This window comes from Pieris napi, chromosome 24, assembly GCF_905475465.1.
Source record: "Pieris napi chromosome 24, ilPieNapi1.2, whole genome shotgun sequence".
Lineage (NCBI taxonomy): Eukaryota > Metazoa > Arthropoda > Insecta > Lepidoptera > Pieridae > Pieris > Pieris napi.
In genome coordinates this window covers 5,529,249-5,551,111 of record NC_062257.1, presented here as the reverse complement: position 1 = coordinate 5,551,111, position 21,863 = coordinate 5,529,249, and the positions used below count along the sequence as shown (strand labels likewise).

Below are 21,863 nucleotides of genomic sequence, written 5' to 3'. Positions count from 1 at the left end.
CCATTTAGAGTCCCATATCGTACGGCACCTGGATGCTGGATTAACAGGAATGCACTAATTTTTAAATTTAAAAACACAAAACTTTTTAAATTTATTGAAAATTGATATTTATCAATATTTAATTATTGAAGTGAAACTTCTTTATCGGGGTTGGAAAAAAAATTAGTGTAACATTTTTTCGTTACGCGTCACGTTTTTCGGTTACGCGCCATGTTCCTTTTTGAAGTCAAACTTCTTTATCGGCGTTGGAAAAAAAATTTCTGTCACATTATTTATTTATTATTATTTATTATTTGTCATTTATTATTTATTATTCGACACTTAATATTTTAATGACAATTAAATTCATTAAATTCCTAACATATCTTCCTTTTTCCGTCCCTCTAAGTATCGGAAATCTAAACTTTTAGATTTGTATTAATATGAACAACACTTCAAGATTAGTTTGCCACTGAAGTTTCACTTCTGACATGTGTACTTTGTAACACACTTTTTTTTATTATTATACTATGTAGCTTTATTGTTACTGTATATAAATAAATATATTTAATTAAATTCTTTTTTTAAGTAGGTACATAGCAAAAAAAGTACTAGGAACGCATAATGTCCACGGGTCTTAAATTAACGATGGCGCAGCTAGTATCATTAGAAAGCTGATTGATTCTTCGGCAAATACAGAAGCTAATAACTAATAACTGTTTCCGTTTTAAGCGTGATTAGCTTTTGAATCGCGTATAGGTCATTTATCAATGTCATAAACAGCGTATAATATGCATAAAATTAACCATTAATATTTAAAGTATGTGTTTTTTTACTTGTGTTGTTCCATGTGAGAGGCACGGGTTTTTGGCCATACTTAGGATGGGTCAATGAGATATTTTCCGTTTTTGACAGCTCTAAAGTATCAACTTATCAACCCATACATTTTGTTCCAAATACGCCCCAAATTATGTTTTAATACACTAATTACTTTTCTTTTCGATAGCTACTCGATTTTACGAATTCCCCATATTGTTTCGCGCCTTGTTATTGTTTACCAATACAAAAGGTTTTTTGGGATGAGATTGATAGCTTGGCTCCATAAATTTAAGATAGATATAATATTATATACCTATATGGTATAAAAACATAACTAATGTCTATGTTTGTATGTAAGTAAGTATGTTTAATTCTAACAGATTATTCTAGAAATTATATTATCAAAAGGACTAGGCTATCAGAAGTCTAGATAGGTTAGTTTTAACAGGGATTTGTAGGGACCACACGCGCGCGCCCAGCGGCTACCACGCGCGTGCCTTAGACAAAATTGGTCAACGGTACCTGCTAGGTTATTATTGCCTGGTAAATTTCATTTTAAAACTATAAAACATAATCTAAATAATTAAATAAACATTAATTTTAAACTCTATTTAATAAGACTTATTAATTAAACTAAGTTTTTTTTTTTAATTTGCCAAATTGAAATAATTAACAAACCAAAAGAAAGAAGAGTTGGGTAGCCCAGCCTATCGACTGCGTTGGTTGGGGCACTTTAAGCGCATAGGCGAAGATAAGCGGTGAAGTATGATCACCTGAGCTGGCCTAGTAAGTGGATACCAGTTACCGACCTACTGGTATCGTCCTAGGTACCGCTGGATTGACAGAGAGCGCTAGAAGATTCTAATTACGGGTGCCAAGACACTATTTGGGTCCCAGAGCCAGCGGAATGAGAGAGTATAATTATTAAAACACTAGTAAACAATAGGTTGGCAGTGCTGGCAAATGCCACGGGGGCCTCAAGAGAGCCCCTACCCAAGACATATTATGTTCTATGGATGAATGTGAAGTCTCCAAGCTAGCGTGAGGACTACAGACCATTCCCTCTCGCCTAAGAGAGGAGGCCTATGGCCATTAGTGGGACATATACAACGTGTAATTGAGTACGCTGAAAATCTCGAAGTTTATTAAAATTAAACTGAGTACAACGTGACGATTTTTACTGATAGGGCCCTATCATAGAATTTGCCACAGGCACCATATGGTATAGTTACGCCACTGCAAAACACTATGACATATTTGCTGCAAATTTAAAACCTCAATTGTCCAGAACAGTCCACGAACGAATGAGCAGCACACACCAAAAAATGCACGTCGTTGAAGAGGGTTCCCCTTTGAAGTCAATTTTACTGTTAATTCATAGAAGCGTGTACGCAATGGAATTTATCAAATTTTCCCATAATGATATGATAGATTTCCTGGTAATTTGATGTATTTCTACTCACGTATAAAGATGATTTTGTTTTAATATTACGCGCTTGTATTTTATCGGCCATTGTTGGCGTTACGTGATCTAAAATGGCGCCTAAACCATATTAAGTGTAGGGTGAATATAATATTTTGAATTTTGAGGTCTTCACATATCATAAAATTGAGATTTCAAAAAATTACATAATACGTCACTTTGACAGTTTTTGAATATTGGTTTGGGAAGTTGACAGACAACGGGTGAACCGTCTGAGCCTGAGAAACCCTGTGTATAGTGCCACATACATTTCTTGGCTGAAATTGGTACTAACGTCCCCATTTTGAAATTTCAGACTGACATTGACAGTTAGCTCTCAAATAAAAAAAAATTCTAATAAAAATCCAACGAACATTTATTTATTTTTGTTCCTTATTAATTACAAGGAGTTAAGTTTAAATTATCGAACGGTTCTGATTGCTAGGTCTTAAAATATATTATATTAATAGTACAGGTAACAAAACCTATCATATCAGTTGTTCCTAAGTTTGTGTCACATTTATTTAAGCCTAGAACTGTATCTTCTAGATACTAGTATACATTGTTTCATTAAGACACTTCAATAAATTATGAAGAAGCCTGCATGACTTCAAATTATTCCCCTTATAATGGTTAAATTTAGTTACTGGCAATACTAATATCATCACAGCGACGCTCTTACCAGCCAAAAAAAGTATTTGGCACTGTACGATGTCAAGTCACCAAATCTCGACTATTTTCTCTAAGATTGACGCGTGTATAGTAGTTTTATTTCCGTCTTTAAGGATATATTAGAATGAATTGCGCACATGTAAAAATATATACTATACTGGCACCGTAGGGTTAAAAGGTTTGCCTTTAAACTTTAAACCTATCCGCTGCTGGGAAGAAAGAAGAAACCTTCAATTTCGAAGTATGAGATAAGAACACACAACTGAACATACCTTATCAAGCTCAAAAAAAAGATCTTTGAGAAAAAGAGAATCTTTTGCTAAGAACGGATCACCAACATTTAAAAACAAAATGGCGGTCCTTTGAAGATTTCTTAAGGAAATCATTGTCACCCCACACATGCTTTTATCATTCACCATGAATAGTACATTTGTGAGTATCGGTGTGAATTTAGTGCACAAACACCGCTTTTATGCCGCTACCGGAATCCTATAGCAGATACAATTCTCGCATCCTAATATGGCAACATTACTAATATAAATTGTACACGTTTGACGGCGTTCTAGACGCAATATTGTCTTTGGTTTACGACTTAAAAAAAAGGATGTGGCTGTCATGAATATGTGTCAGAGAATAATTGACATTTCACATATTCTACAGTTTGCTAACAGTAGTGCTTACGATTGTTTATAATCTGTATCGGGACTTTGAACTTTTTTGATGTAGCTGAAAAAGTTTTTATTAAATGGCAACATTTCACATGTTCCACAGCTAAAAGTAGTGTATACAATTGTTTGTAAACTGTGTCGGGAATTTAATCTTTTTTTATGTAGCTTACAGAGAAATTTATGTTAATTATGTTAAATGTCTAAAACATGATTAAAATTTGAACAGTCTTTCTTAAATGGCAACACTTAACATATTCCACAGCTAAAATTACTGCATAAGATTGTTTATAATCTGTATCAAGAATTTGAACTTTTTGATGTAGCTTACAGAGACATTTACGTTACATATTTGTTAAATGTCTTAATCAAGATTAAAATTCGGACAGTTTTTGTTAAATGGCAACATTTCACATGTTCCACAGTTTGCTAAAAGTAGTGCAACGATTCTTTATAATCTGTGTTGGGAGTTTGAACTTTTTTAGGTCGCCGTGTCAGTAGTGGGACATTATCACGCGACAAACACATAATTTATTTTTTGTTATCAATATTTACGATACAAATGCACGATACCCGTGAGAAAATAACATGTTTAAATCTCAATTCATTAAAAAAATCTGAAACTATTGTACCAGGGAATATATATATATAATAAGTCAATTAGAGTTATTAGTATAATCAATTTTATCTATGGTGGCAATAAGTTCGGCCTTAAAACAATCATAATTTTAATAATTCACCAAAACGCTTTCATGCCAGATGGCGTTGCACAAGTTTCTGTGACGTAACATGCTTGTAAACATGTAAACGTCAAGTTTTTGGGTAATCCACCATTAATATGATAGAAAATTTTAAGCAAAATCCCCATTTCACGAAAAATATGTACCTACTTAAAAATACCAGAGGCCAACCTTTTTAGGTCTGGGCCTCAAATTTCTGTATCTGTTTCATGGACATTGGTCAATCTAATAGGCAAGTAGGTGATCAGCCTCCTAACACACGCCTTCGACTTTTCGGGTCTAAAACAAGTCAGTTTTCTAACGTTTTCCTTCACCGTTCGAGCGTTAAATACGCACATAGACAGAAAGTCCATTGGTGCACAGCCGGGGATCGAACCTACGACCTCAGGGATGAGAGTCGCACGCTGAAGCCGCTGTTTTATACTGACAAAAAGGCATGTAGGCAATTAAAAAAAAATTGTGTTGACATAAAGAAGGACTGTCAAATACCAATAATAATCTAATATATGTATAAAATTCTCGTGTCAGAATATTCGTTCCCATACTCCTCCGAAACGGCTCGACCAAATCTTATGAATTTTTTTATACATAATCAGTACACTGAGAATCGGCTACTAATCGGAATTATTTTATTTTTCAGGCTATTTTTTTGTTTTTTTTTACAGCATACAAAAATACATACAATCCTTAATTTTCATCTACCCTCTACGATCAACCGCTTTTTACTATAGTAGATAGTTATTTTTATTAAACCAAATAAATGTTTCCTAGAAATAATATACATGGCAAAACGTTTGCCGGGTCAGCTAGTAATAAATATGTACAAAGAAATCTAAGCAATTCTCAGAAGATAGGAATTTCGTTCCTAATTCCAGTCCCGCGAGACCAACCGCGACGCGACTTCCTTCCCTAACCAACAACACGTGATCTCTTAATAGTTTTTTTTTTTTTAATTAAGTGGTTCCGCCCTCCCGTTAACGCTTCGGCAATTAGGGCTCCCTTGGCGCCCCCGGGGTCGCATACCGCGCGTTTTTCGTCTCCCACAACGCTATGTTACCCTGGTAATTATTTTAAGACTAATTTTAATTTATCGTTACAAAATAAAAAATATGTTTAAAAATGGTCCCGCAAAATGGGACGAAACAACATTTCTCATCTTAATATACTAGTAGACTCGGCCAAGCGTTGCTATGGCTAAGATTTTTGTTATAGTAGTAAACTATTCAAGAGAAAAGGCAGGAGAACACCAATCCACCATGCTTTTTTGGTGGTTATGCCATTAAATTGTAGCTTATGTGAAACGTTGGTATTTATTTTGATAAGGATCAATACCTAGGTACGAATAAAGAGCCTTTTCTAGCGGTGATATTTTAATAAAAAAAATTAATAAAAGGACGCTTATTGTGACGTAACTATAAAAGATAGAGACATGCTGTCGCGACATTTTTTATAGATAGTGATGTGTCCTGAAAAATTGCAATACATCATTTTGTTCTATCATTAATAGTTTTCGCAGCGCACACGATTGAAGGAAGTTTTATGTTTGTAGATTATTCAAGTTTTAGTAAGCATCCCTAATTTTTTTGAAAATGAAACATAGCCTATGTCACTCGGGAATAGTGTAGCTTGGCAACGGTGAAAGAATTTTTGAAATCGGTGCAGTAGTTTTGGACCCTATTCAATTCAAACAAACAATAAATAAAATTTAGAGGTGGACTACCCGTAACATTTAGGGGGATGAAAAATAGATGTTGGCCGATTCTCATAGATACCGGATAAGCACAAAAAATTTCATCAAAATCGGTCAAGCCGTTTCGGAGGAGTATGGCAACGAAAACTGTGACACGAGAATTTTATATATTAGATATATATATTCGCTTTTAATTACCATTATCCCTCTAATTACCAGACGTAGTTAAAAAACAAAATTACATTACAGTAATGTCGTTAAAAACGGATACTCTCGTTAAGCAAACAAATCAAATTAATCGTGACTTCAACAAGCGGTTAGTGACGGGAAACATTCGTTGTCGATATCGATATTAGATAATAGACAACGGGGGGTTATCGTATATCTGGCGCCTAAATTCCTGCGTGCAACCAACACCGGTACGGGCCACTGACAGGATAACGATACTATTTATGGTATATCCTATAGTAGATATGACATTTAGACATATATATAACATTTATTACTAACAAAAACACACACATAATAAGAATAATCAAAAAAAATATATAATGAGAGAGAAATAAAAAAAAGGGTGCGTGTACTTATGTACGCGCGTAAGAAGTTATACTTCTTTGGCATTATTAAAAATAGGTTTTGATTGCATGCAAATAATTAATTTCAAATAAATAATCAAAGACTGGAAAAGGAGTCATTATAGTCAATAAAGTTCAGTTTAAAATTAAATAAATAAATATTTATTATTATTCTCTTACATTAAGTGTAACATAAATTCTATTATTATTCGAAAGTTTTTTTTAATTATTCCCATCTTCCGTGGGCAACTTCATTCTGTTAATTTTGTGTTACGGTGCGCGCGCATCGTAAAATTTCACTGTCATCAATTTTTCATAACGCGCCTAAAGAAGTATAACTTCAAAAATTGTTTTTCTTTTTCCCTTTCGGTTCGTTTCAAGTGCGTAATGCGTGTGTGCTGTGGTTGCAATTGGCCTTGGCTCAGTATTATGCTGAGGAGCAGACCACAGCGCTTGTCATTCAGATATCACAATTTTCGACGAGTGACTTCAGTGCGCACTCTCATCCCTGAGTAGGAGTTCAAGAAGAGTAGGTTAGATCCCCGGGTGTACCTTTGACTTTCTATCAGTGCACATCTAACACTGGCTCGTACGGTGAAGAAGAACATCGTGAGGAAACCAGCATGTCTCAAATCACAAGACAGAAGGCTATGCTTGTCTATGAAATGAAAAAAAGTATGGGATCTGAGGTGTGTACCTTGTACGAAAGCCAGCCACGTTTCTATTTCCACTTGATTTGACAGTTCTGATAGAATCAATCCCCTTTAGTGGATATATTTGGAATTAGTCTAAATTCTGTATTATTGGGAAGATCAATTTACAGAGCAATTACGCTATCACGATAAAAGTGATAGATGCCTTACATTATTCCTTAAAATAGAAGTGGCAATGGGCGGGGCATATAGCAAGATACACAGATAATAGGTGGAAATACAACTGTATGGAAGGGACCAAGAGGAAGAAGGAAAAGAGGTCACCCAAAAAAAGGTGGATAGAAGAAATAGAAGCGGTAGCAGGAAACGAATGGAGAAAGAGAGCCATAGACAGAGTCAGGTGGAAAAAGCTGGAAGCTTTTACTCGTGAAGGGGTTCCGATGGATGGTACTGAAGGAAGCTAGGATATATGATAACAAGCAAAAGAAAGAAAAATAAAATAATCTAAGCTGTATATTATAATTTGTTTTTGTCATGATTGGAAATAAAACGGGCTTTATTATTTATTTATTAATACTTCGTTGCATATACATTAATATAGTACAATTGACATAATTAAATGAAAAGGAGAGCAACTGGCGGCCTTATCGCTTTCGAGCGATCTCTTCCAGGCAACCACTGCGAGAAAAGAAAAAAAATAATGTATTAAATTACATATAACATAAGGTAGGCAAGAAGTGCAAAAATACATGTATTACATATAGTTGTTTAGAGAAAGAAACTAAACAGGAAATAAAAACAAACTAAACTAATAAAGGATACATGAAAAAAAAAAAAAAAAAAAAAGTACAGATGAATCATTATAATTTAATTTCAGAATTTAATTTAAGATCAGTCTCACGTCAGTTAGTAGTTATTATTATTATAAGACCTGTAAAATGATATTTACGTTTGAAAACGCATATGGCATATCCATAAAACAAACAACAAATCATTCAATTGTTATCATTGTTTGAAATCAAATATTAAAAATAATGCAGAAACGACAGGTAGGAGCCTCGCATAAAAACAAAAAGAAACTTCCTAAACTTCGATTTTACACAAATAGGAATCTTAATACATATTAATAAGGTTCATATTTTAATGACAAATGCATAACAATAAATCTTGGGCCACGATGACACGTGTCAGGTAGACCGGGAGCTGTCAAAGTGACGTAATGTGTTTATTTATGACGGCCCGGCGTTTTCGATGACGTGGGAACATCCCGCGTCCATAGATTCTATTATACCATTGGGAATTTATTACAAAATAATTTGCATAAGCAAACATTTTTAATGAGGCGTATTTGTAACATTTATTAATGACAGCTGCCGTTCGATAGCGTTTTTGTAGCTTAGTCTATTAAAGTCATGTCGACAAACATAGACAATGTACAAATCGATAAATTACAAATCTTTTTATAGACACATAGCACGAATTCTTTCATCTCCCATCCCGCTCGCACCAACCATAAACACGACACGCTTAATTAAAACCGTGATTAGCATAAACAAATAAAATGCCCCATTACGAATTCAATTTACAATCTTTGAAATCGTTTGAATTAGTCGCAGTAAATAATACTTCGGGCACAGATCGTATAATACCAGAATGACATAAAACAAAAGAGGTTAGCGATTTAACTTTTTCTAGGCATTATCTGTCTCTTTATTTCTCCTATATTCATTTTAACAACGGCAATTAAAATATATTACAGGCAATAAATACTAAAGTACCTATATTTTGCCATCGCAATGTATTTAGTGATTCTTGAACTTCGATCCGATCCGATACTTCGAGGTCTTTGTCAACTCCATCCCACCAATCAGCCTCGGTCTACCGGGTTTTCTCTTGCAAGTTGTGACTTCAGTAAGGACCTTGAGGTTCTGTCGACCGCCATTCGGTACACATCTCCCACCACTGTTGCAATTTAAGAATTGGACGATGTTGGCGTCGATGTTATAAAGTTCTTCATTGGTATCAAATACACCAAACACTGTTGCAAACAGGGCCAAAGATTCTTTGATCTTTCGCTCGATTATAAGAACAAGCTCGTCCTTCTTGCTAAGAGCTTCAGAACCATAAGGTCGCAGCAGAGTTTTATACCGAACAATATTGGTATTCTTTCTGAATTCGAAATTAGAAAAGAAAGAAAATACGTCTTAATTCACCAAATTCTATTCTTAACTTCGGAAAACGAAAACCAAATGTATTTTGAAGATATGTCAAAGCAATACACACAATATCGCTACAACCTATGTCTCGCCCCAATTATTTTGACCGCAAGAGCAATGAATTCATTATATCTGACAGATGAGCAAACATTGCCCTTAGCTACACTTCTGACTTCTCATATGTATTCGCGGTATACTCTACATTATAATGTCACTTTTGAAAAAAGAATATTGTTTCTGTTTGTAAACTGTCACATGATGCAATAGTTTTGTATCTATGGACAGGAACAGGAATGAAGTAGCATACCACAGTCCTAAACTAGGTAGGACTAGGCATAGCTGCGCATTAAAGGACTTTGTGTTTAAGTGGATTTAGAAGGAAAACATCGCAAGTAAGCCGGCCTTAAACCCAAAAAAGTCGACCACGTGTTAGCACAGAAGGTGGATCACCTACTTGCCTATTAAGCAGAAGCAGAAATGTGAGGCCCAGAACAGAAGGTAGCACTACTGGTTTTTTATTCTAGATTCCTCTAATGGAAGACCTGCAAATGACCCAAGAGATTCAGATTATCTCCACCTAGTGCTTAGGCGGTCTTCAAAGCTTTAAACCATTGCTGTGCACCAATATTTTATCAATACAGAAGAAAGCAAAGGAAACGTCGAAAAAAATCATCGACAAAGGTTTGAACTTTGAATTATGTTTTGTCTCTATCGCTTTCGCGTAATTTGCATATGAAGAAACGAGATCACTGGCGTTTTGACATAACCAACCTAAAATCCTTGAGATGTAAGTAAACAAATTGCACGTTTAATAACTTTAAATAAACAGAGAATTAATAATGAAATTCATCTGATCACAAATGTATTAATAACATTTATTTATTTATTTTTATTTAGCAATTAATGTTAACAACTCGTAATTAAAAACACTCCGATTGACTGCATTTTCTCCAGTATAAATAAAAATCGTGCAACGGCGACCTCGAACCAGCGCGGGCGCAGCGGGACGCCATTGTAGACCTGTCTGAGGCTGAGGCTTGGAACCACACACCGCTAACAACTAGGCATGACCGCTGTCGATATTTTAATTAAATATTTACGAATTATTTTACGCCATCCATGAACACACTGCCAAAAGGATCGCTAACGCGCTGCTGGCCCTTTAAGAATTGATAATCTCTTTAATTGAAGGTTATGTCAAATTGATTAGGTAATTGAATCGGTAAACCAGCATCGGACGGCTTCATTTCGTGGGTGTTTTAAATATAGCGCGACGAAGTGCTGGAATAATATCACTCCTCCACTGAAGTGTCTTCAATTAAAGTCGAATTTTAGTCGCACTTATAAGACACTTCTACAACAAAAGTCCCACGAAATTTAGTTTTTATCCACCCATAAAACAAAAAATATCTACTTATTTACAATTATTCTTATTTGTAACTTTTAATTTAATTTATTATACACCGTTACACACGATTTACTTACACTTCTAACTTTAATATTATTATTATCATTTTTCTACTTGGTATTATTATTATTTATTTTATTTTATTAGAGGCGCCAACTAGCTGCTGTGGTCTCTGGCAGAATGACCAGCGCTGTGGAACTTTTTGCTCCTCAACATAATGCTGAGCCAGGGCCAATTACAACGACAGTACAGACACATTGCACACCGGAAGCGAACCGAATGCCAAGAGGGGTTTTTTTAATTTTTATTGTTTTTGATGTCTTATTTTTTTTTTCTTTAAGTATCGTTATTTTGTGTGTTTATGTGTGTGTGTTTTCGTTTGTAATAAATGTTATGTCTATGTCTATAATAAACTTAGCAATCTTTATAGATTGTGTAATTCCTTAATCGTGATTGTATCAATCAACACAATAAAAATTAAATTAAAATATTAGATAAATGACTATGGAACCTCACCTTTGAGGTTCCTACTATGCTACGTAGTGATAACGTCAAGTTTTCTACGTGTGTACACAAATACACATATGCTATCAAAACATAATTTAAACAACAAGTCTTCGCAGGTAAGATCGATGTAAAAACTTCGAAAATTGCGAAAGAAAAAAGATTCTTCCCAAGATTGGTACGCGAAGCCATTGAAATAAAAAAACACCCCAATTTCAGAAGAAGAAGACGGCCTAAAATTGTCAAACACCTGGGATCCAATAATATCCAAATTAAAATCTCAAAAAGAAAAACAATCCGCGAAAATAAAGGACACCGTGAGCCATTTTTGCCAAAACCCTCCATCTTTTAGTCGATACCAACTCCGGGGAAATAAATACAGATAATTTTGACATTCAACACCTTTTGTCTTCAGTCACCGTGACCACGCACGCTGTAAAGCACGCGAAACGTCGGATAAATTTAAAATTATGTTAAATAGTTGTAAATTTATAGTAATACATAACTTCAATCCGGTCAAAAAGTTTTTTCTTTAAAAACTGTCAATTCAGTCCCTACTAAAGGGACCTTCTGTCATAATTGATTACGTAATTAGCTATCCTAACAACATCTTATACTGACCATATCCTGGGCCTAAGGCAAACCATTAGAGCGAATATTAAATGCGCACTTAGAAAGTCCATTTGTTCATAGCCGGGGATCGAAACTACGACCTTAGGGATGAGAGTCGCACGCTAAAGCCACTAGGCCAACACTGCTCTCGGTGTGATAAATACAATATTAATAAATATAGTTTAAAAAAAACTATAAAACACGCTTTTAAAGCACATCAAACTAAAAAGTGAAAAATAATTCCTAATTTAGGCTGAAAATGGTAATTAACAAAAAATACTGGTTTTATTGTGAAAAAGCGTGGGGCGCTCTGTGCCATATTTTTCGTCTATCGAGCAACAAATATTTATTTTCCACTTTTTAGTCCTAGCAGCAATACGTGTTGTCTCAATTTAATCGTATTGCTTTGTGGACTTAAAAAAAATTTCATTGTTTTTTCGAGATACACCTATGAGATTATTATATTGTCGCTGATTCTTGTATACAAAGTTTGAATTAAATCTGTCCGTTTAAAGTGGGTCAAAATCGGAGTCGGTTACATACATACATACAGGTGAAGCTAATATAAAGCGTGTAAAAAAACTATCGACATTGCCACATCACTACAATGGCGCCACGTGGGCCAGCGCTGCGGGGCCTCATTGTTCGTCCTTTAATCTGACTCATATTCAGTTACCGCGGTTATATTACACGCCTACATCAATGAACAAAACATTCTACCTCCATACACCATACAATGAAAAACCAACTCTATTCCCTTGCAATAGAGTTCAAAAATCCTTAAAAATCCTTGCGATTTACGACAAATTCCTCGTAAATACAATTCAATTTTACTACTCTTAAACAAATATGAAGCGTTCATAAATTATAGAACAAAGATTCATGTCACACCTTATTTTAAATCAGTTTTGTCTCAAATATACAAAAAAGATTTATTGATTAAATTTATTAGTTATAACCGGTTTTATACTAATAAAAGGTAAGTTTAGCGATTTAAAACATTCGTTAGAAAATATCTGAAAGACAACTGGAGGTCTAGCGCGTATGTACGCATTTTAGGCGCACGCGCACGTGAGCGATACGTGTCAGTAAGGTTTCTAGGGAGAAGTATAATATGCCTTCATATTATAACACAAATTACCAGCAAATAGATATATTTAATGTAACTAAAAAACGTTTAAAAAATAATCTATACTAATATTATAAAGAGGAAAGATTTGATTTTTTGTTTTTGACGTGATAACGTCTTTAAAATCGTTTTAGTCGGGTGACATGTTCAGAAACTTGTGTCACACCAAAACCTCACGACCGCGATCGCAGGTATAACGACAGAGAGACGGACCGATCTCCCGTCTCATCTCGAGCGCTGCCAGTCATTCCGTGAATGTATGAAGAAAAATGTATATCATAGTCGAATAAGTAAACTTGTCATTTTACACCCGAAATTTATCATCAAAAGTGTGAATAAAACGATAGATGTAATTTAAAATTTGAAAAAATTGTTATCTTCATTAATTCCTTACTTCCCAAAAACTTATATCACCAATAAGACGTTATCACGTAAACATCTCGATCGTAAACCTACTTTACAAACAACCAATATTTTGAAATGAATAGGCTCCGAAACTACTGGACCGATTTCAAAAATTCTTTCACCGTTGGCAAGCTACACTATTCCCGAGTAACATAGGCTATGTTTCATTTTCTAAAGTTAGGGATGCTTAGTAAAACTTGAATAATCTAACCCAAGGTGTAAAAAAATAAACAAAAAACTTCCTTCAATCGTGTGCGCTGCGAAAACTACTAATGATAGAACAAAATGACGTATGACAATTTTTTAGGACCCATCACTATCTACAAAAATTGTAGCGACAGCATGTCTCTATCTTTTATAGTTACGTCACAATAAGCGTCCTTTTATTAATTTTTTTTTTATCAAATACCACCACTAGAAAAGGCGCTTTATTCGTACTTAGGTATTGATCCTTATCAAAATAAATACAAACGTTTCACATAAGCTACAAATTAATGGCATAACCACCAAAAAAAGCATGGTGGATTGGTGTTCTCCTGCCGTTTCTCTTGATTAGTTTACTACTATGTAATATTGCAAAAATCTTAGGCACAGCAACGCTTGGCCGACTCTACAAGTATACTAATAAAAGGTAAATGTTTAAGCGATTTAAAACATTCGTTAGAAAATATCTGAAAGGCGCTTCACGCTGTAAGCAAGAATCTGTACGCATTTTAGGCGCACGCGCACGTGAGCGATACGTCAGTAAGTTTTTTAGGGAATATGATCGGTCTAATACAAACAATGTACGTAACTGTTTGTTTCATATATTATTTAATTACGCACATTGTTAATACTCGCAACAAACGCAGGCTGCAATTTCCCCGTACTAGACTATCTAAAGTTAGTAATTCTTTTTTGGGAAAAGGGATACTCTTCTTTAATAAAATCCCAGAGGCTCTTTTATCTCTGCCTTTCAATAAATTTAAGAAATGTATTAAAGAAATGCTGTGTAAATAGGCTTACTATAAAGTTAACGATTATCTAGTTCTAGTTCTGGGACTAGTGCTAGACAGGCTACTTCTAATTAATTTGCGATATTTGTTTTAAAATAAGTGTTGTTTGATGATTTGCTAATTAAAAAGAGTACCGAGAGCTTTTTACGCCGGCTTTTTCTCTCGGCCTACACCCTCTGTCTTCTTTGCCGATGAGTAAGGAGGAATAAGTGATACCTGTATCTTATGTTCCATAATAAATTTTTTTTTTATATTATGTTTTCCTTTTCAGGCGCACTTACCTCAGGGTCAATCTTCTTATATTCCGGATCCTCTTCATCCACTTCAAAGTATAGTTCAGTGGCTGTCAGCGATAATGTGCCAAGGGCAGCCATTCCACCCGATACCAGACGTGCCCGCGTGCTCATGTTTACAGGACCTGGAAACATACATATTAAGTAATGTAAAATGCCAAATTTCATTTGATTATATCGTCTCTTTCTCCCACATTGTTTTTACGCTATAATGAAAAGAGACAGATGAATTACATCCGTATGTGCTAATCATTGATATACAAAAATCCCAAGATGCACACTCAACGTCTAAAAAACGTCCTCAAAAAATGAGCGCAACATTCTAAATTGTGCGCTCATTTCAAATAGTCTCGCGTCTACAAGTGGAGTCGATGTTATTTATTTGTGTTTTTTTTTTTTAAATAAATTTATGTACTTTTGAACTTTTTTGTGTGTAGTTTTTGACAAATATATTTACGCTATATAAAGTGTAGGTCAGGAGGTAGCCAATTTACATTTTTTTTAATTTAAAGAAAAAACTTTTTAACGGGATTAAAGTTATGTATTATTATAAATTTCCAACTATTTAACATCCAACACCTTTTGTCTTCAGTCACCGTGACCACGCACGCTGTAAAGCACCCGAAAAGTCGGATAAATTTAAAATTATGTTAAAAAAAACCTTGTTCTACCGACCACGGTCGGTCGTAAAAATTTATTGCTTTAAGTACGTATACACTGCGTTGTAATAACAACTTTAAGCAATTCGCGTAAGGTTGATTTTGCAATAATATATGCTTGTAACATGTACTGTTATAGACATACTGTTAAAGAAAGGGACATAAATAGTGTTTCGGGACACTCGAGCGTTACTTTTATTCGAGACTGTGCATCTTGGGTTTTTTGTATATCAATGGTGCTAATTCAAATATTTTTTTAGATAAGCGAAATTACTCAACTAAAATTAATGCAGTTTTAATCTATCTGTCAGGTTTGCCTACAGCAAATAAACATTAATTCCAATAATTTCTGTTAGAACACAGATTGCATCCTACTAGGGTCGCATAACAATACAAGATGGTTTAAGCTGGCATGAAATTCTCGCAAGAAGTAAGTAATAAAAACGTTACCACTAAGATCCTGTTCTGCATCCCTCTCATCAATGAGTAACTCGGCGTCATCGAGCAACTCCTGCGCAGGCGCAGCCGGTAACTGTGCCCCGCCCGACACGCCCGCTATACGCGCGTGGAGTTCCTCTGTCGCCTGAAAATTTGACAAATTAGATCCTTAGCCATGCTGAGAGCCTGGTATCTCATTGTAGATTAATATGAAAAATGCCTACTTTATAAGTTTTTTTTATAATAAATAAGAAATATGTACCTACTACCTATATAATATATATATGTCATGCCCAGGAAAACAAAGTCGCTTTACGACAATTTTAATGTTTTCTCAAAGCATGTGGATAAATATTATAAATATAAATACACAGTGAACAGAGGCCAATATGCGCCACTAACTTCATTCTGTTAATTTTGTGTCACGGTGCGCGCGCATCGTAAAATTTCACTCTCATCAATTTTTCATAACGCGCCTAAAGAAGTATAACTTCAAAAAATACCTGTAATATAGCATCTGTTGGTGGGTGTGACTGAGCATGGTGTGTAGAATGCGCGCGCTCATCATGTCGTCTTCCACGCGCGTCTGGAACTAGACGTCGACGTCTCCTCGCGTCGTCCTCCCATGAATCCAACTTCCAGTGCTCGCAAGATGGCGCTCCGCTACCACCACAGCTAGCGGCGCATGCGTGGTGAAGCTTATCGAGCATCCGAGCAGCGGACGCCGTGTCTCTGCGTCTCGCTCCCGCAATTAAACGCTCGCACGTCCGCTCTTCCTCCGCGCGTTCGGCGCCCCATGTACCGCAGAGGCACTGTGAATTTCTCTTTTGTTTTATGTCATCCTGGTACCATTATTCAATAATTACTAGACGACATAATTACAATTATTACATATTAACTCTACGACAAATAATAAAAATAAATGTCAATTTGCTGTTTTACATTCGGGCAATGAGGACCAACGTCGCTTGTAATGCTCCTCTAAACAGATCTCCACCAGATCCATTTAATGACAGTCTCCATGTTCAGGAGTAACATGCTGCAGTCACTATTTGTCAGTCACCAATAGTAACAATTGCAAAGTAGAAATATATTAAAATTTTTAAATAGCACACTTATATTTCTTAATCTAGTTTGTCTTTTATTTTTAATGTTTAAGTTATTTTCTCTTAGGGAGCGTTCAAGTATTACGTCACGCAATTATTGGAGATTATTTCCCCCCCCCCCCCCCAATGTAACGCGCCGTAACGTTTTTCTGTACCCAAAATTATAACGTTTCGTGATCACCAAGTGACTCTTTAATTACCTAAAAGTTACCATTATGTGGTGTAAAGTACAGGAAAGTCGAAAAGAATATTAACAAACGCGTAATTCAACCCCCGCCCCGCATCGTAACGTTTTACAAATAGACACCAAAATATTCGTTACGTAATACTTGAACGCTCCCTTAATCATTGTAATGTTTCCCTCTAAATATTGTGCACACTTGTTATTTATTTATGCACATGTACCTATTGATCAGTTTTTGTTTTAGATGTGTAGGTGTTTGTATGTGTATTGTTAGTGTGTGTGCCTTTTAAAATAAATTTTGCTCACAAGAAAGTTTGCGTCAATAAATTCTGTCATGTTAAATAATTAAGTAAAATTACTTGTATAAATCATAAAATGGATTAATATCATTCTAACTTAACGTTGTTTCTAGGCAAAACTTCGTGAAGAGAAATTCATTCCTATCATATTTTTAGCTTATAAATGGTTTATTTACGTCCCAAAGGGGCACAGGACTTTGGTAGATTTTGGAACTTTTGTACCAGCCAGCAATAAATATTGTTTGTTTATCCGCAACTGTACCTCGAAATCAGCATGTTTCAGAACATCGTCAGCCCTCATCCTATTCAGAATGAACTCCGCTTCATTTGCGACTCGGACAATATGATCTCTCATAGCATGAGATAGCAATCTTCCTTCGTTGATCAGCTCAATAAATGCCAGGCCAGCATGCTTCTGTAAGGAGTTCTGCCACTCTTGAGAGCAGAGCAACATCACCAGTTCCACCACAGACGTGCTGGTCTTAAACGTTTGAAGACCTGGAATATTACATATTAAAGATATACCAGCAGAAATAAAAGGAATATATGATTTTCTTTTCCCTCTGAAAATTATGTTTTTATAACTACAGTAGAAACTCGATAAGTTAAAGTCCAAGGGAAACAGAATATTTTGAGTTATAGAGGTTTTATGTTATCAAGGGTCTATGTTAGGGATAGGTTAATATAGAGGTAAGTTTGTACATATGTATGTATATACCCTTACTCCTATTTTTACCCGAATGCGTCAGAAGGATTGGTTCAATAAAATAAAGAAATTGAAATAATAGTTACATAAAAATAAAACAACAATTAAAGGTTTAGACTACTTAAAAAAGTATGTGATTTTCTTTTGTTTTAAACAATTCACAGTTTCCAAATCGATTTGATTTTCAATGACAAATAGAGAAGAAAATGCATTATCTCTTATGTTGCTACACTGCTCTATAAATGATAAATACCGAAACCTTTTGATTTGCACACTCTTTCACAATGACTCATTGACAAACAATTTTATGTTATAGAGGTTGTGGAAACATTTTTTTAAGTTACTGAGGGCCAATTCAGAGCTTACTTATTTAAGTTACAGAGGTTGCGTATTTTAAGTTATGGAGGTTTTTTGGCTCTGATGGAAAGGGAACATATTATTTTTTGAAGTTATAGAGGTTTTTAAGTTACCGAGGAATGAGTTATCGAGGTTCTACTGTACCAGGATAACATACGAGGGCAAGGGTCTTATGTAAAAATATTAAGGAATAAGTATTGGTATGTTATCTATAGCTGGCGGCTTCAACACATTTACACTTTGTGCTTGTGTAGTGTCTGTGAATAAGCGCGAGGATCGATGTCAAACTGAATATGCATCATGAAAAGACTGTCCGTCTCTCTCGCGCTCGGTCAAGCTTATGAGTATAAAAGAGACAGTTATTGTTTTGCTTTTGCTACTGTTTATGTTGATCTTTACTGTATGGTCTAAGATCCCGATATACAACGACCTTCACCGAGATGCTTATTTAATGAAACGTATTTTATATGTAATTTAATATGTCAATAAATATAATCCATATGGGTTGCCTAGCAAATTTCAGTCCAGAGTATTTTAATTAAAATTAAAAAAAAATATTTTCTTAAACATTTCACCGGTATGATTATTAGATAAATTCTATACCAATCGAAAGTATGAAGCCCATAGAATATGCAAACGTTAGGTTGTTTTTAATCAATTAATTAATTATGTGTATATTTTTTATGTGACACTAAAGTATACATATATAATTCTACCCTGATTAAAAATATTGATTGAAAAAAATTTATTTTTTACTACATGCAAATTATAAAAAAAAAATTTTTTTTAATGTTAATTAAACATACTCTGGACTGAAATTTGCTAGGCAACCCATATGGATTATATTTATTGACATATTAAATTAAATATAAAATACGTTTCATTAAATAAGCATCTCGGTGAAGGTCGTTGTATATCGGGATCTTATACTAGTACATGTTGATCTTTTTTCTCATTATTATTTTGTCTGTTATGAAATTGAATATTGCTTGCCTTCAGTTAAAAGCTCCTGTCCATGACTGCCAACGAGTGTTTTTGACAAAAATGGTGCAAAATCCAACATAATTTCACGAAGTAGTGGGCATACAGCACCCAAGGCACGTTCCAATTTATGTGTGAGAGAGGCTTCACGAGCCCCAACACCCGTGATTTCACAGACTGCATTATCGCTACAAGTGGTTGCTGCTTCCTGCTGATACATACATTATTATTCAGAAGTTGGCGAAGTTCTCGTTGTTTTGTCACTTTCATTTATTAATAATGTGATAAAGACAGAACACGGCTATTGATTTTTCTAGAAACATGGCAAATTAAAAACAAAAGTAATTAAATTAAATGCATTTATTGATTTAGAAAAATACTAGATTTTAGATGACCTAGAACTAGACCGGGACGAGAATTCGATTAAGCCTTTGGAATAAAAGACCTGCATGAAGATATAAATAAAAAAACAGTGGCGTTACAACCTTTTTAGGTCTGGGCCTCAGATTTTTATATCTGTTTCATCAGTCTATCTATGACACATGCCGTCGACTTTTTGGGTCTAAGGCAACCCAGTTTCCTCACTATGTTTTCCTTTACCGTTCGAGTGAATGTTAAATGCGCATATAGAATTGGTGCACAGCCGGGGTTCGAACCTACGACCTCAGGGATGACAGTCGCACGCTGAAGTCAACACATCATGAATAATACATATAATATATAATCGATTGATTAAATCATTTTTTTATAAGTAATGAAAATCATTCAACCAATCAAATTAATTTCAAAGTACCAGGGTATCATAGGGCAGTGAGTGGTATATCTACCTGATGTAAATGTCTCTGAGCTGCTTGTAAGTTACGATTTTGCAAACGTTGCACGTGTTGCTCGCTGCGTAGATGAATTTGTTTCTCTATTTCTGTAAATATAAAATATATTTTAAGATTTAATAAATAATTTAAAACTTGTTTTAAAAATCGTGTGTTAATAATTATAAAGTAGAAATTCCAAACAATATTTTGATGTTCTAATAAACCTTTTAGGGAGCGTTCAAGTATTACGTAACGCAATTTTTAAAGATTTTAGAAGCTCCCTCCCCCCATGTAACGCACCGTAACGTTTTTATGTAAACCCCCTCCCCTCCCTAAACGGTACGTAACATTTAAGTGACCATTAAAGACACAATCATGTTAAACAAAGTAATACCTTTGTTATTGTATTACAATGTGCTTCTGTGTAAACTCTAATAAAATAAAAATCACGTACACAGTCGAGGGATTCCCCGAAACATAAACGAAAAGGGTTGCCAATTAATCCTCCAGCTTTTTTATTAAAATAAAAAATGATACGTAACGCGTTGTTTAAATAAAAATGTAACGCATTGTAACGTTTAAAACGACTCCCCCCTCCCCCCAAATTGCGTTACGTAATACTTGAACGCTCCCTTGCTTATAATAATGTATTTCTAATTCTAATGAATTTATAATAATTATTATAATAAATTTAAACAATAAAAAAAACTATTTTCGTAGGAATCATTCCATAATTTTCATCATCTGATGAAGATGTCCAAGCTCTCCGCGTACCTATGATGCAAGGAAATATTATGGATACATATATGTACCTTCATGATCTCGTGGTCTTCCAGAAATAGTGGCTGGTCCACGTTCAGCATCATCATTCAAATTCACGTCAGTCCACGACTCGTCGTTACTCACCTGAAATTTACGAAATATCTTTAATAATAACTGCAAGAGTAGTTTTTAATCATTAAAATAGAAGCGCGATTTAATTTTAAAATAAATTAATTTAGCGTTGTACGTTTTAGTTTTATTCGTATTATTGAAGCAAAACTTCTTTAGGCACTTTAGGATAATTTTTTTAAAAAACCGTCACGATGATGTGCAGCGTTTTTGTCGAACTTTTGTTCGGGCTCTCCCTTTTCTTGCGATTGAGAGAGAGTGAGAAGGCGAATTACCTTATAGAATTTCTATTTTTTAAATAAAAATTTCGTAAAGAGAATTTATGAAATATTGGTAAGTATTTTATATTTTATGCAAAATAATTTATTGAAATCTCAAATGCCGTATTGTAAATTAAAATGCCACGTGTTTTTAGTATCGAAGAAATAAATTTAAAACTAAATTTATTATTTATATTAATTCACAACACTTTTAATATTTTAATGTCAATTAAATTAGTTAAATTCCTAACATATTTTCCTTTTTCCCTCCCTCTAAGTCTCGGAAATTAATTAATCTAAAGTTTTAGATTTGTATAAATATGAACAAGAGTTAAAAATTAGTTTGCCAAAGA

General features: G+C 34.5%; 1 protein-coding gene across 5 annotated transcripts in view; it reads right to left on the bottom strand.

The window, feature by feature from the left end:
• LOC125061672 (neurobeachin) overlaps nucleotides 1-21,863 on the bottom strand; it is a 538,892-nt gene that overhangs the window by 201,188 nt on the left and 315,841 nt on the right. For all 5 annotated transcript variants that reach the window (XM_047667198.1, XM_047667201.1, XM_047667202.1 and 2 more), the window contains 7 exons: nucleotides 21,172-21,265; nucleotides 20,375-20,466; nucleotides 19,560-19,758; nucleotides 17,766-18,001; nucleotides 16,418-16,726; nucleotides 15,927-16,059; nucleotides 14,806-14,942 (listed from right to left, as the gene is read on the bottom strand). In XM_047667198.1, the coding sequence (XP_047523154.1) occupies nucleotides 14,806-14,942; nucleotides 15,927-16,059; nucleotides 16,418-16,726; nucleotides 17,766-18,001; nucleotides 19,560-19,758; nucleotides 20,375-20,466; nucleotides 21,172-21,265 (1,200 nt within the window). The remainder of the gene's footprint in view (nucleotides 1-14,805; nucleotides 14,943-15,926; nucleotides 16,060-16,417; nucleotides 16,727-17,765; nucleotides 18,002-19,559; nucleotides 19,759-20,374; nucleotides 20,467-21,171; nucleotides 21,266-21,863) is intronic.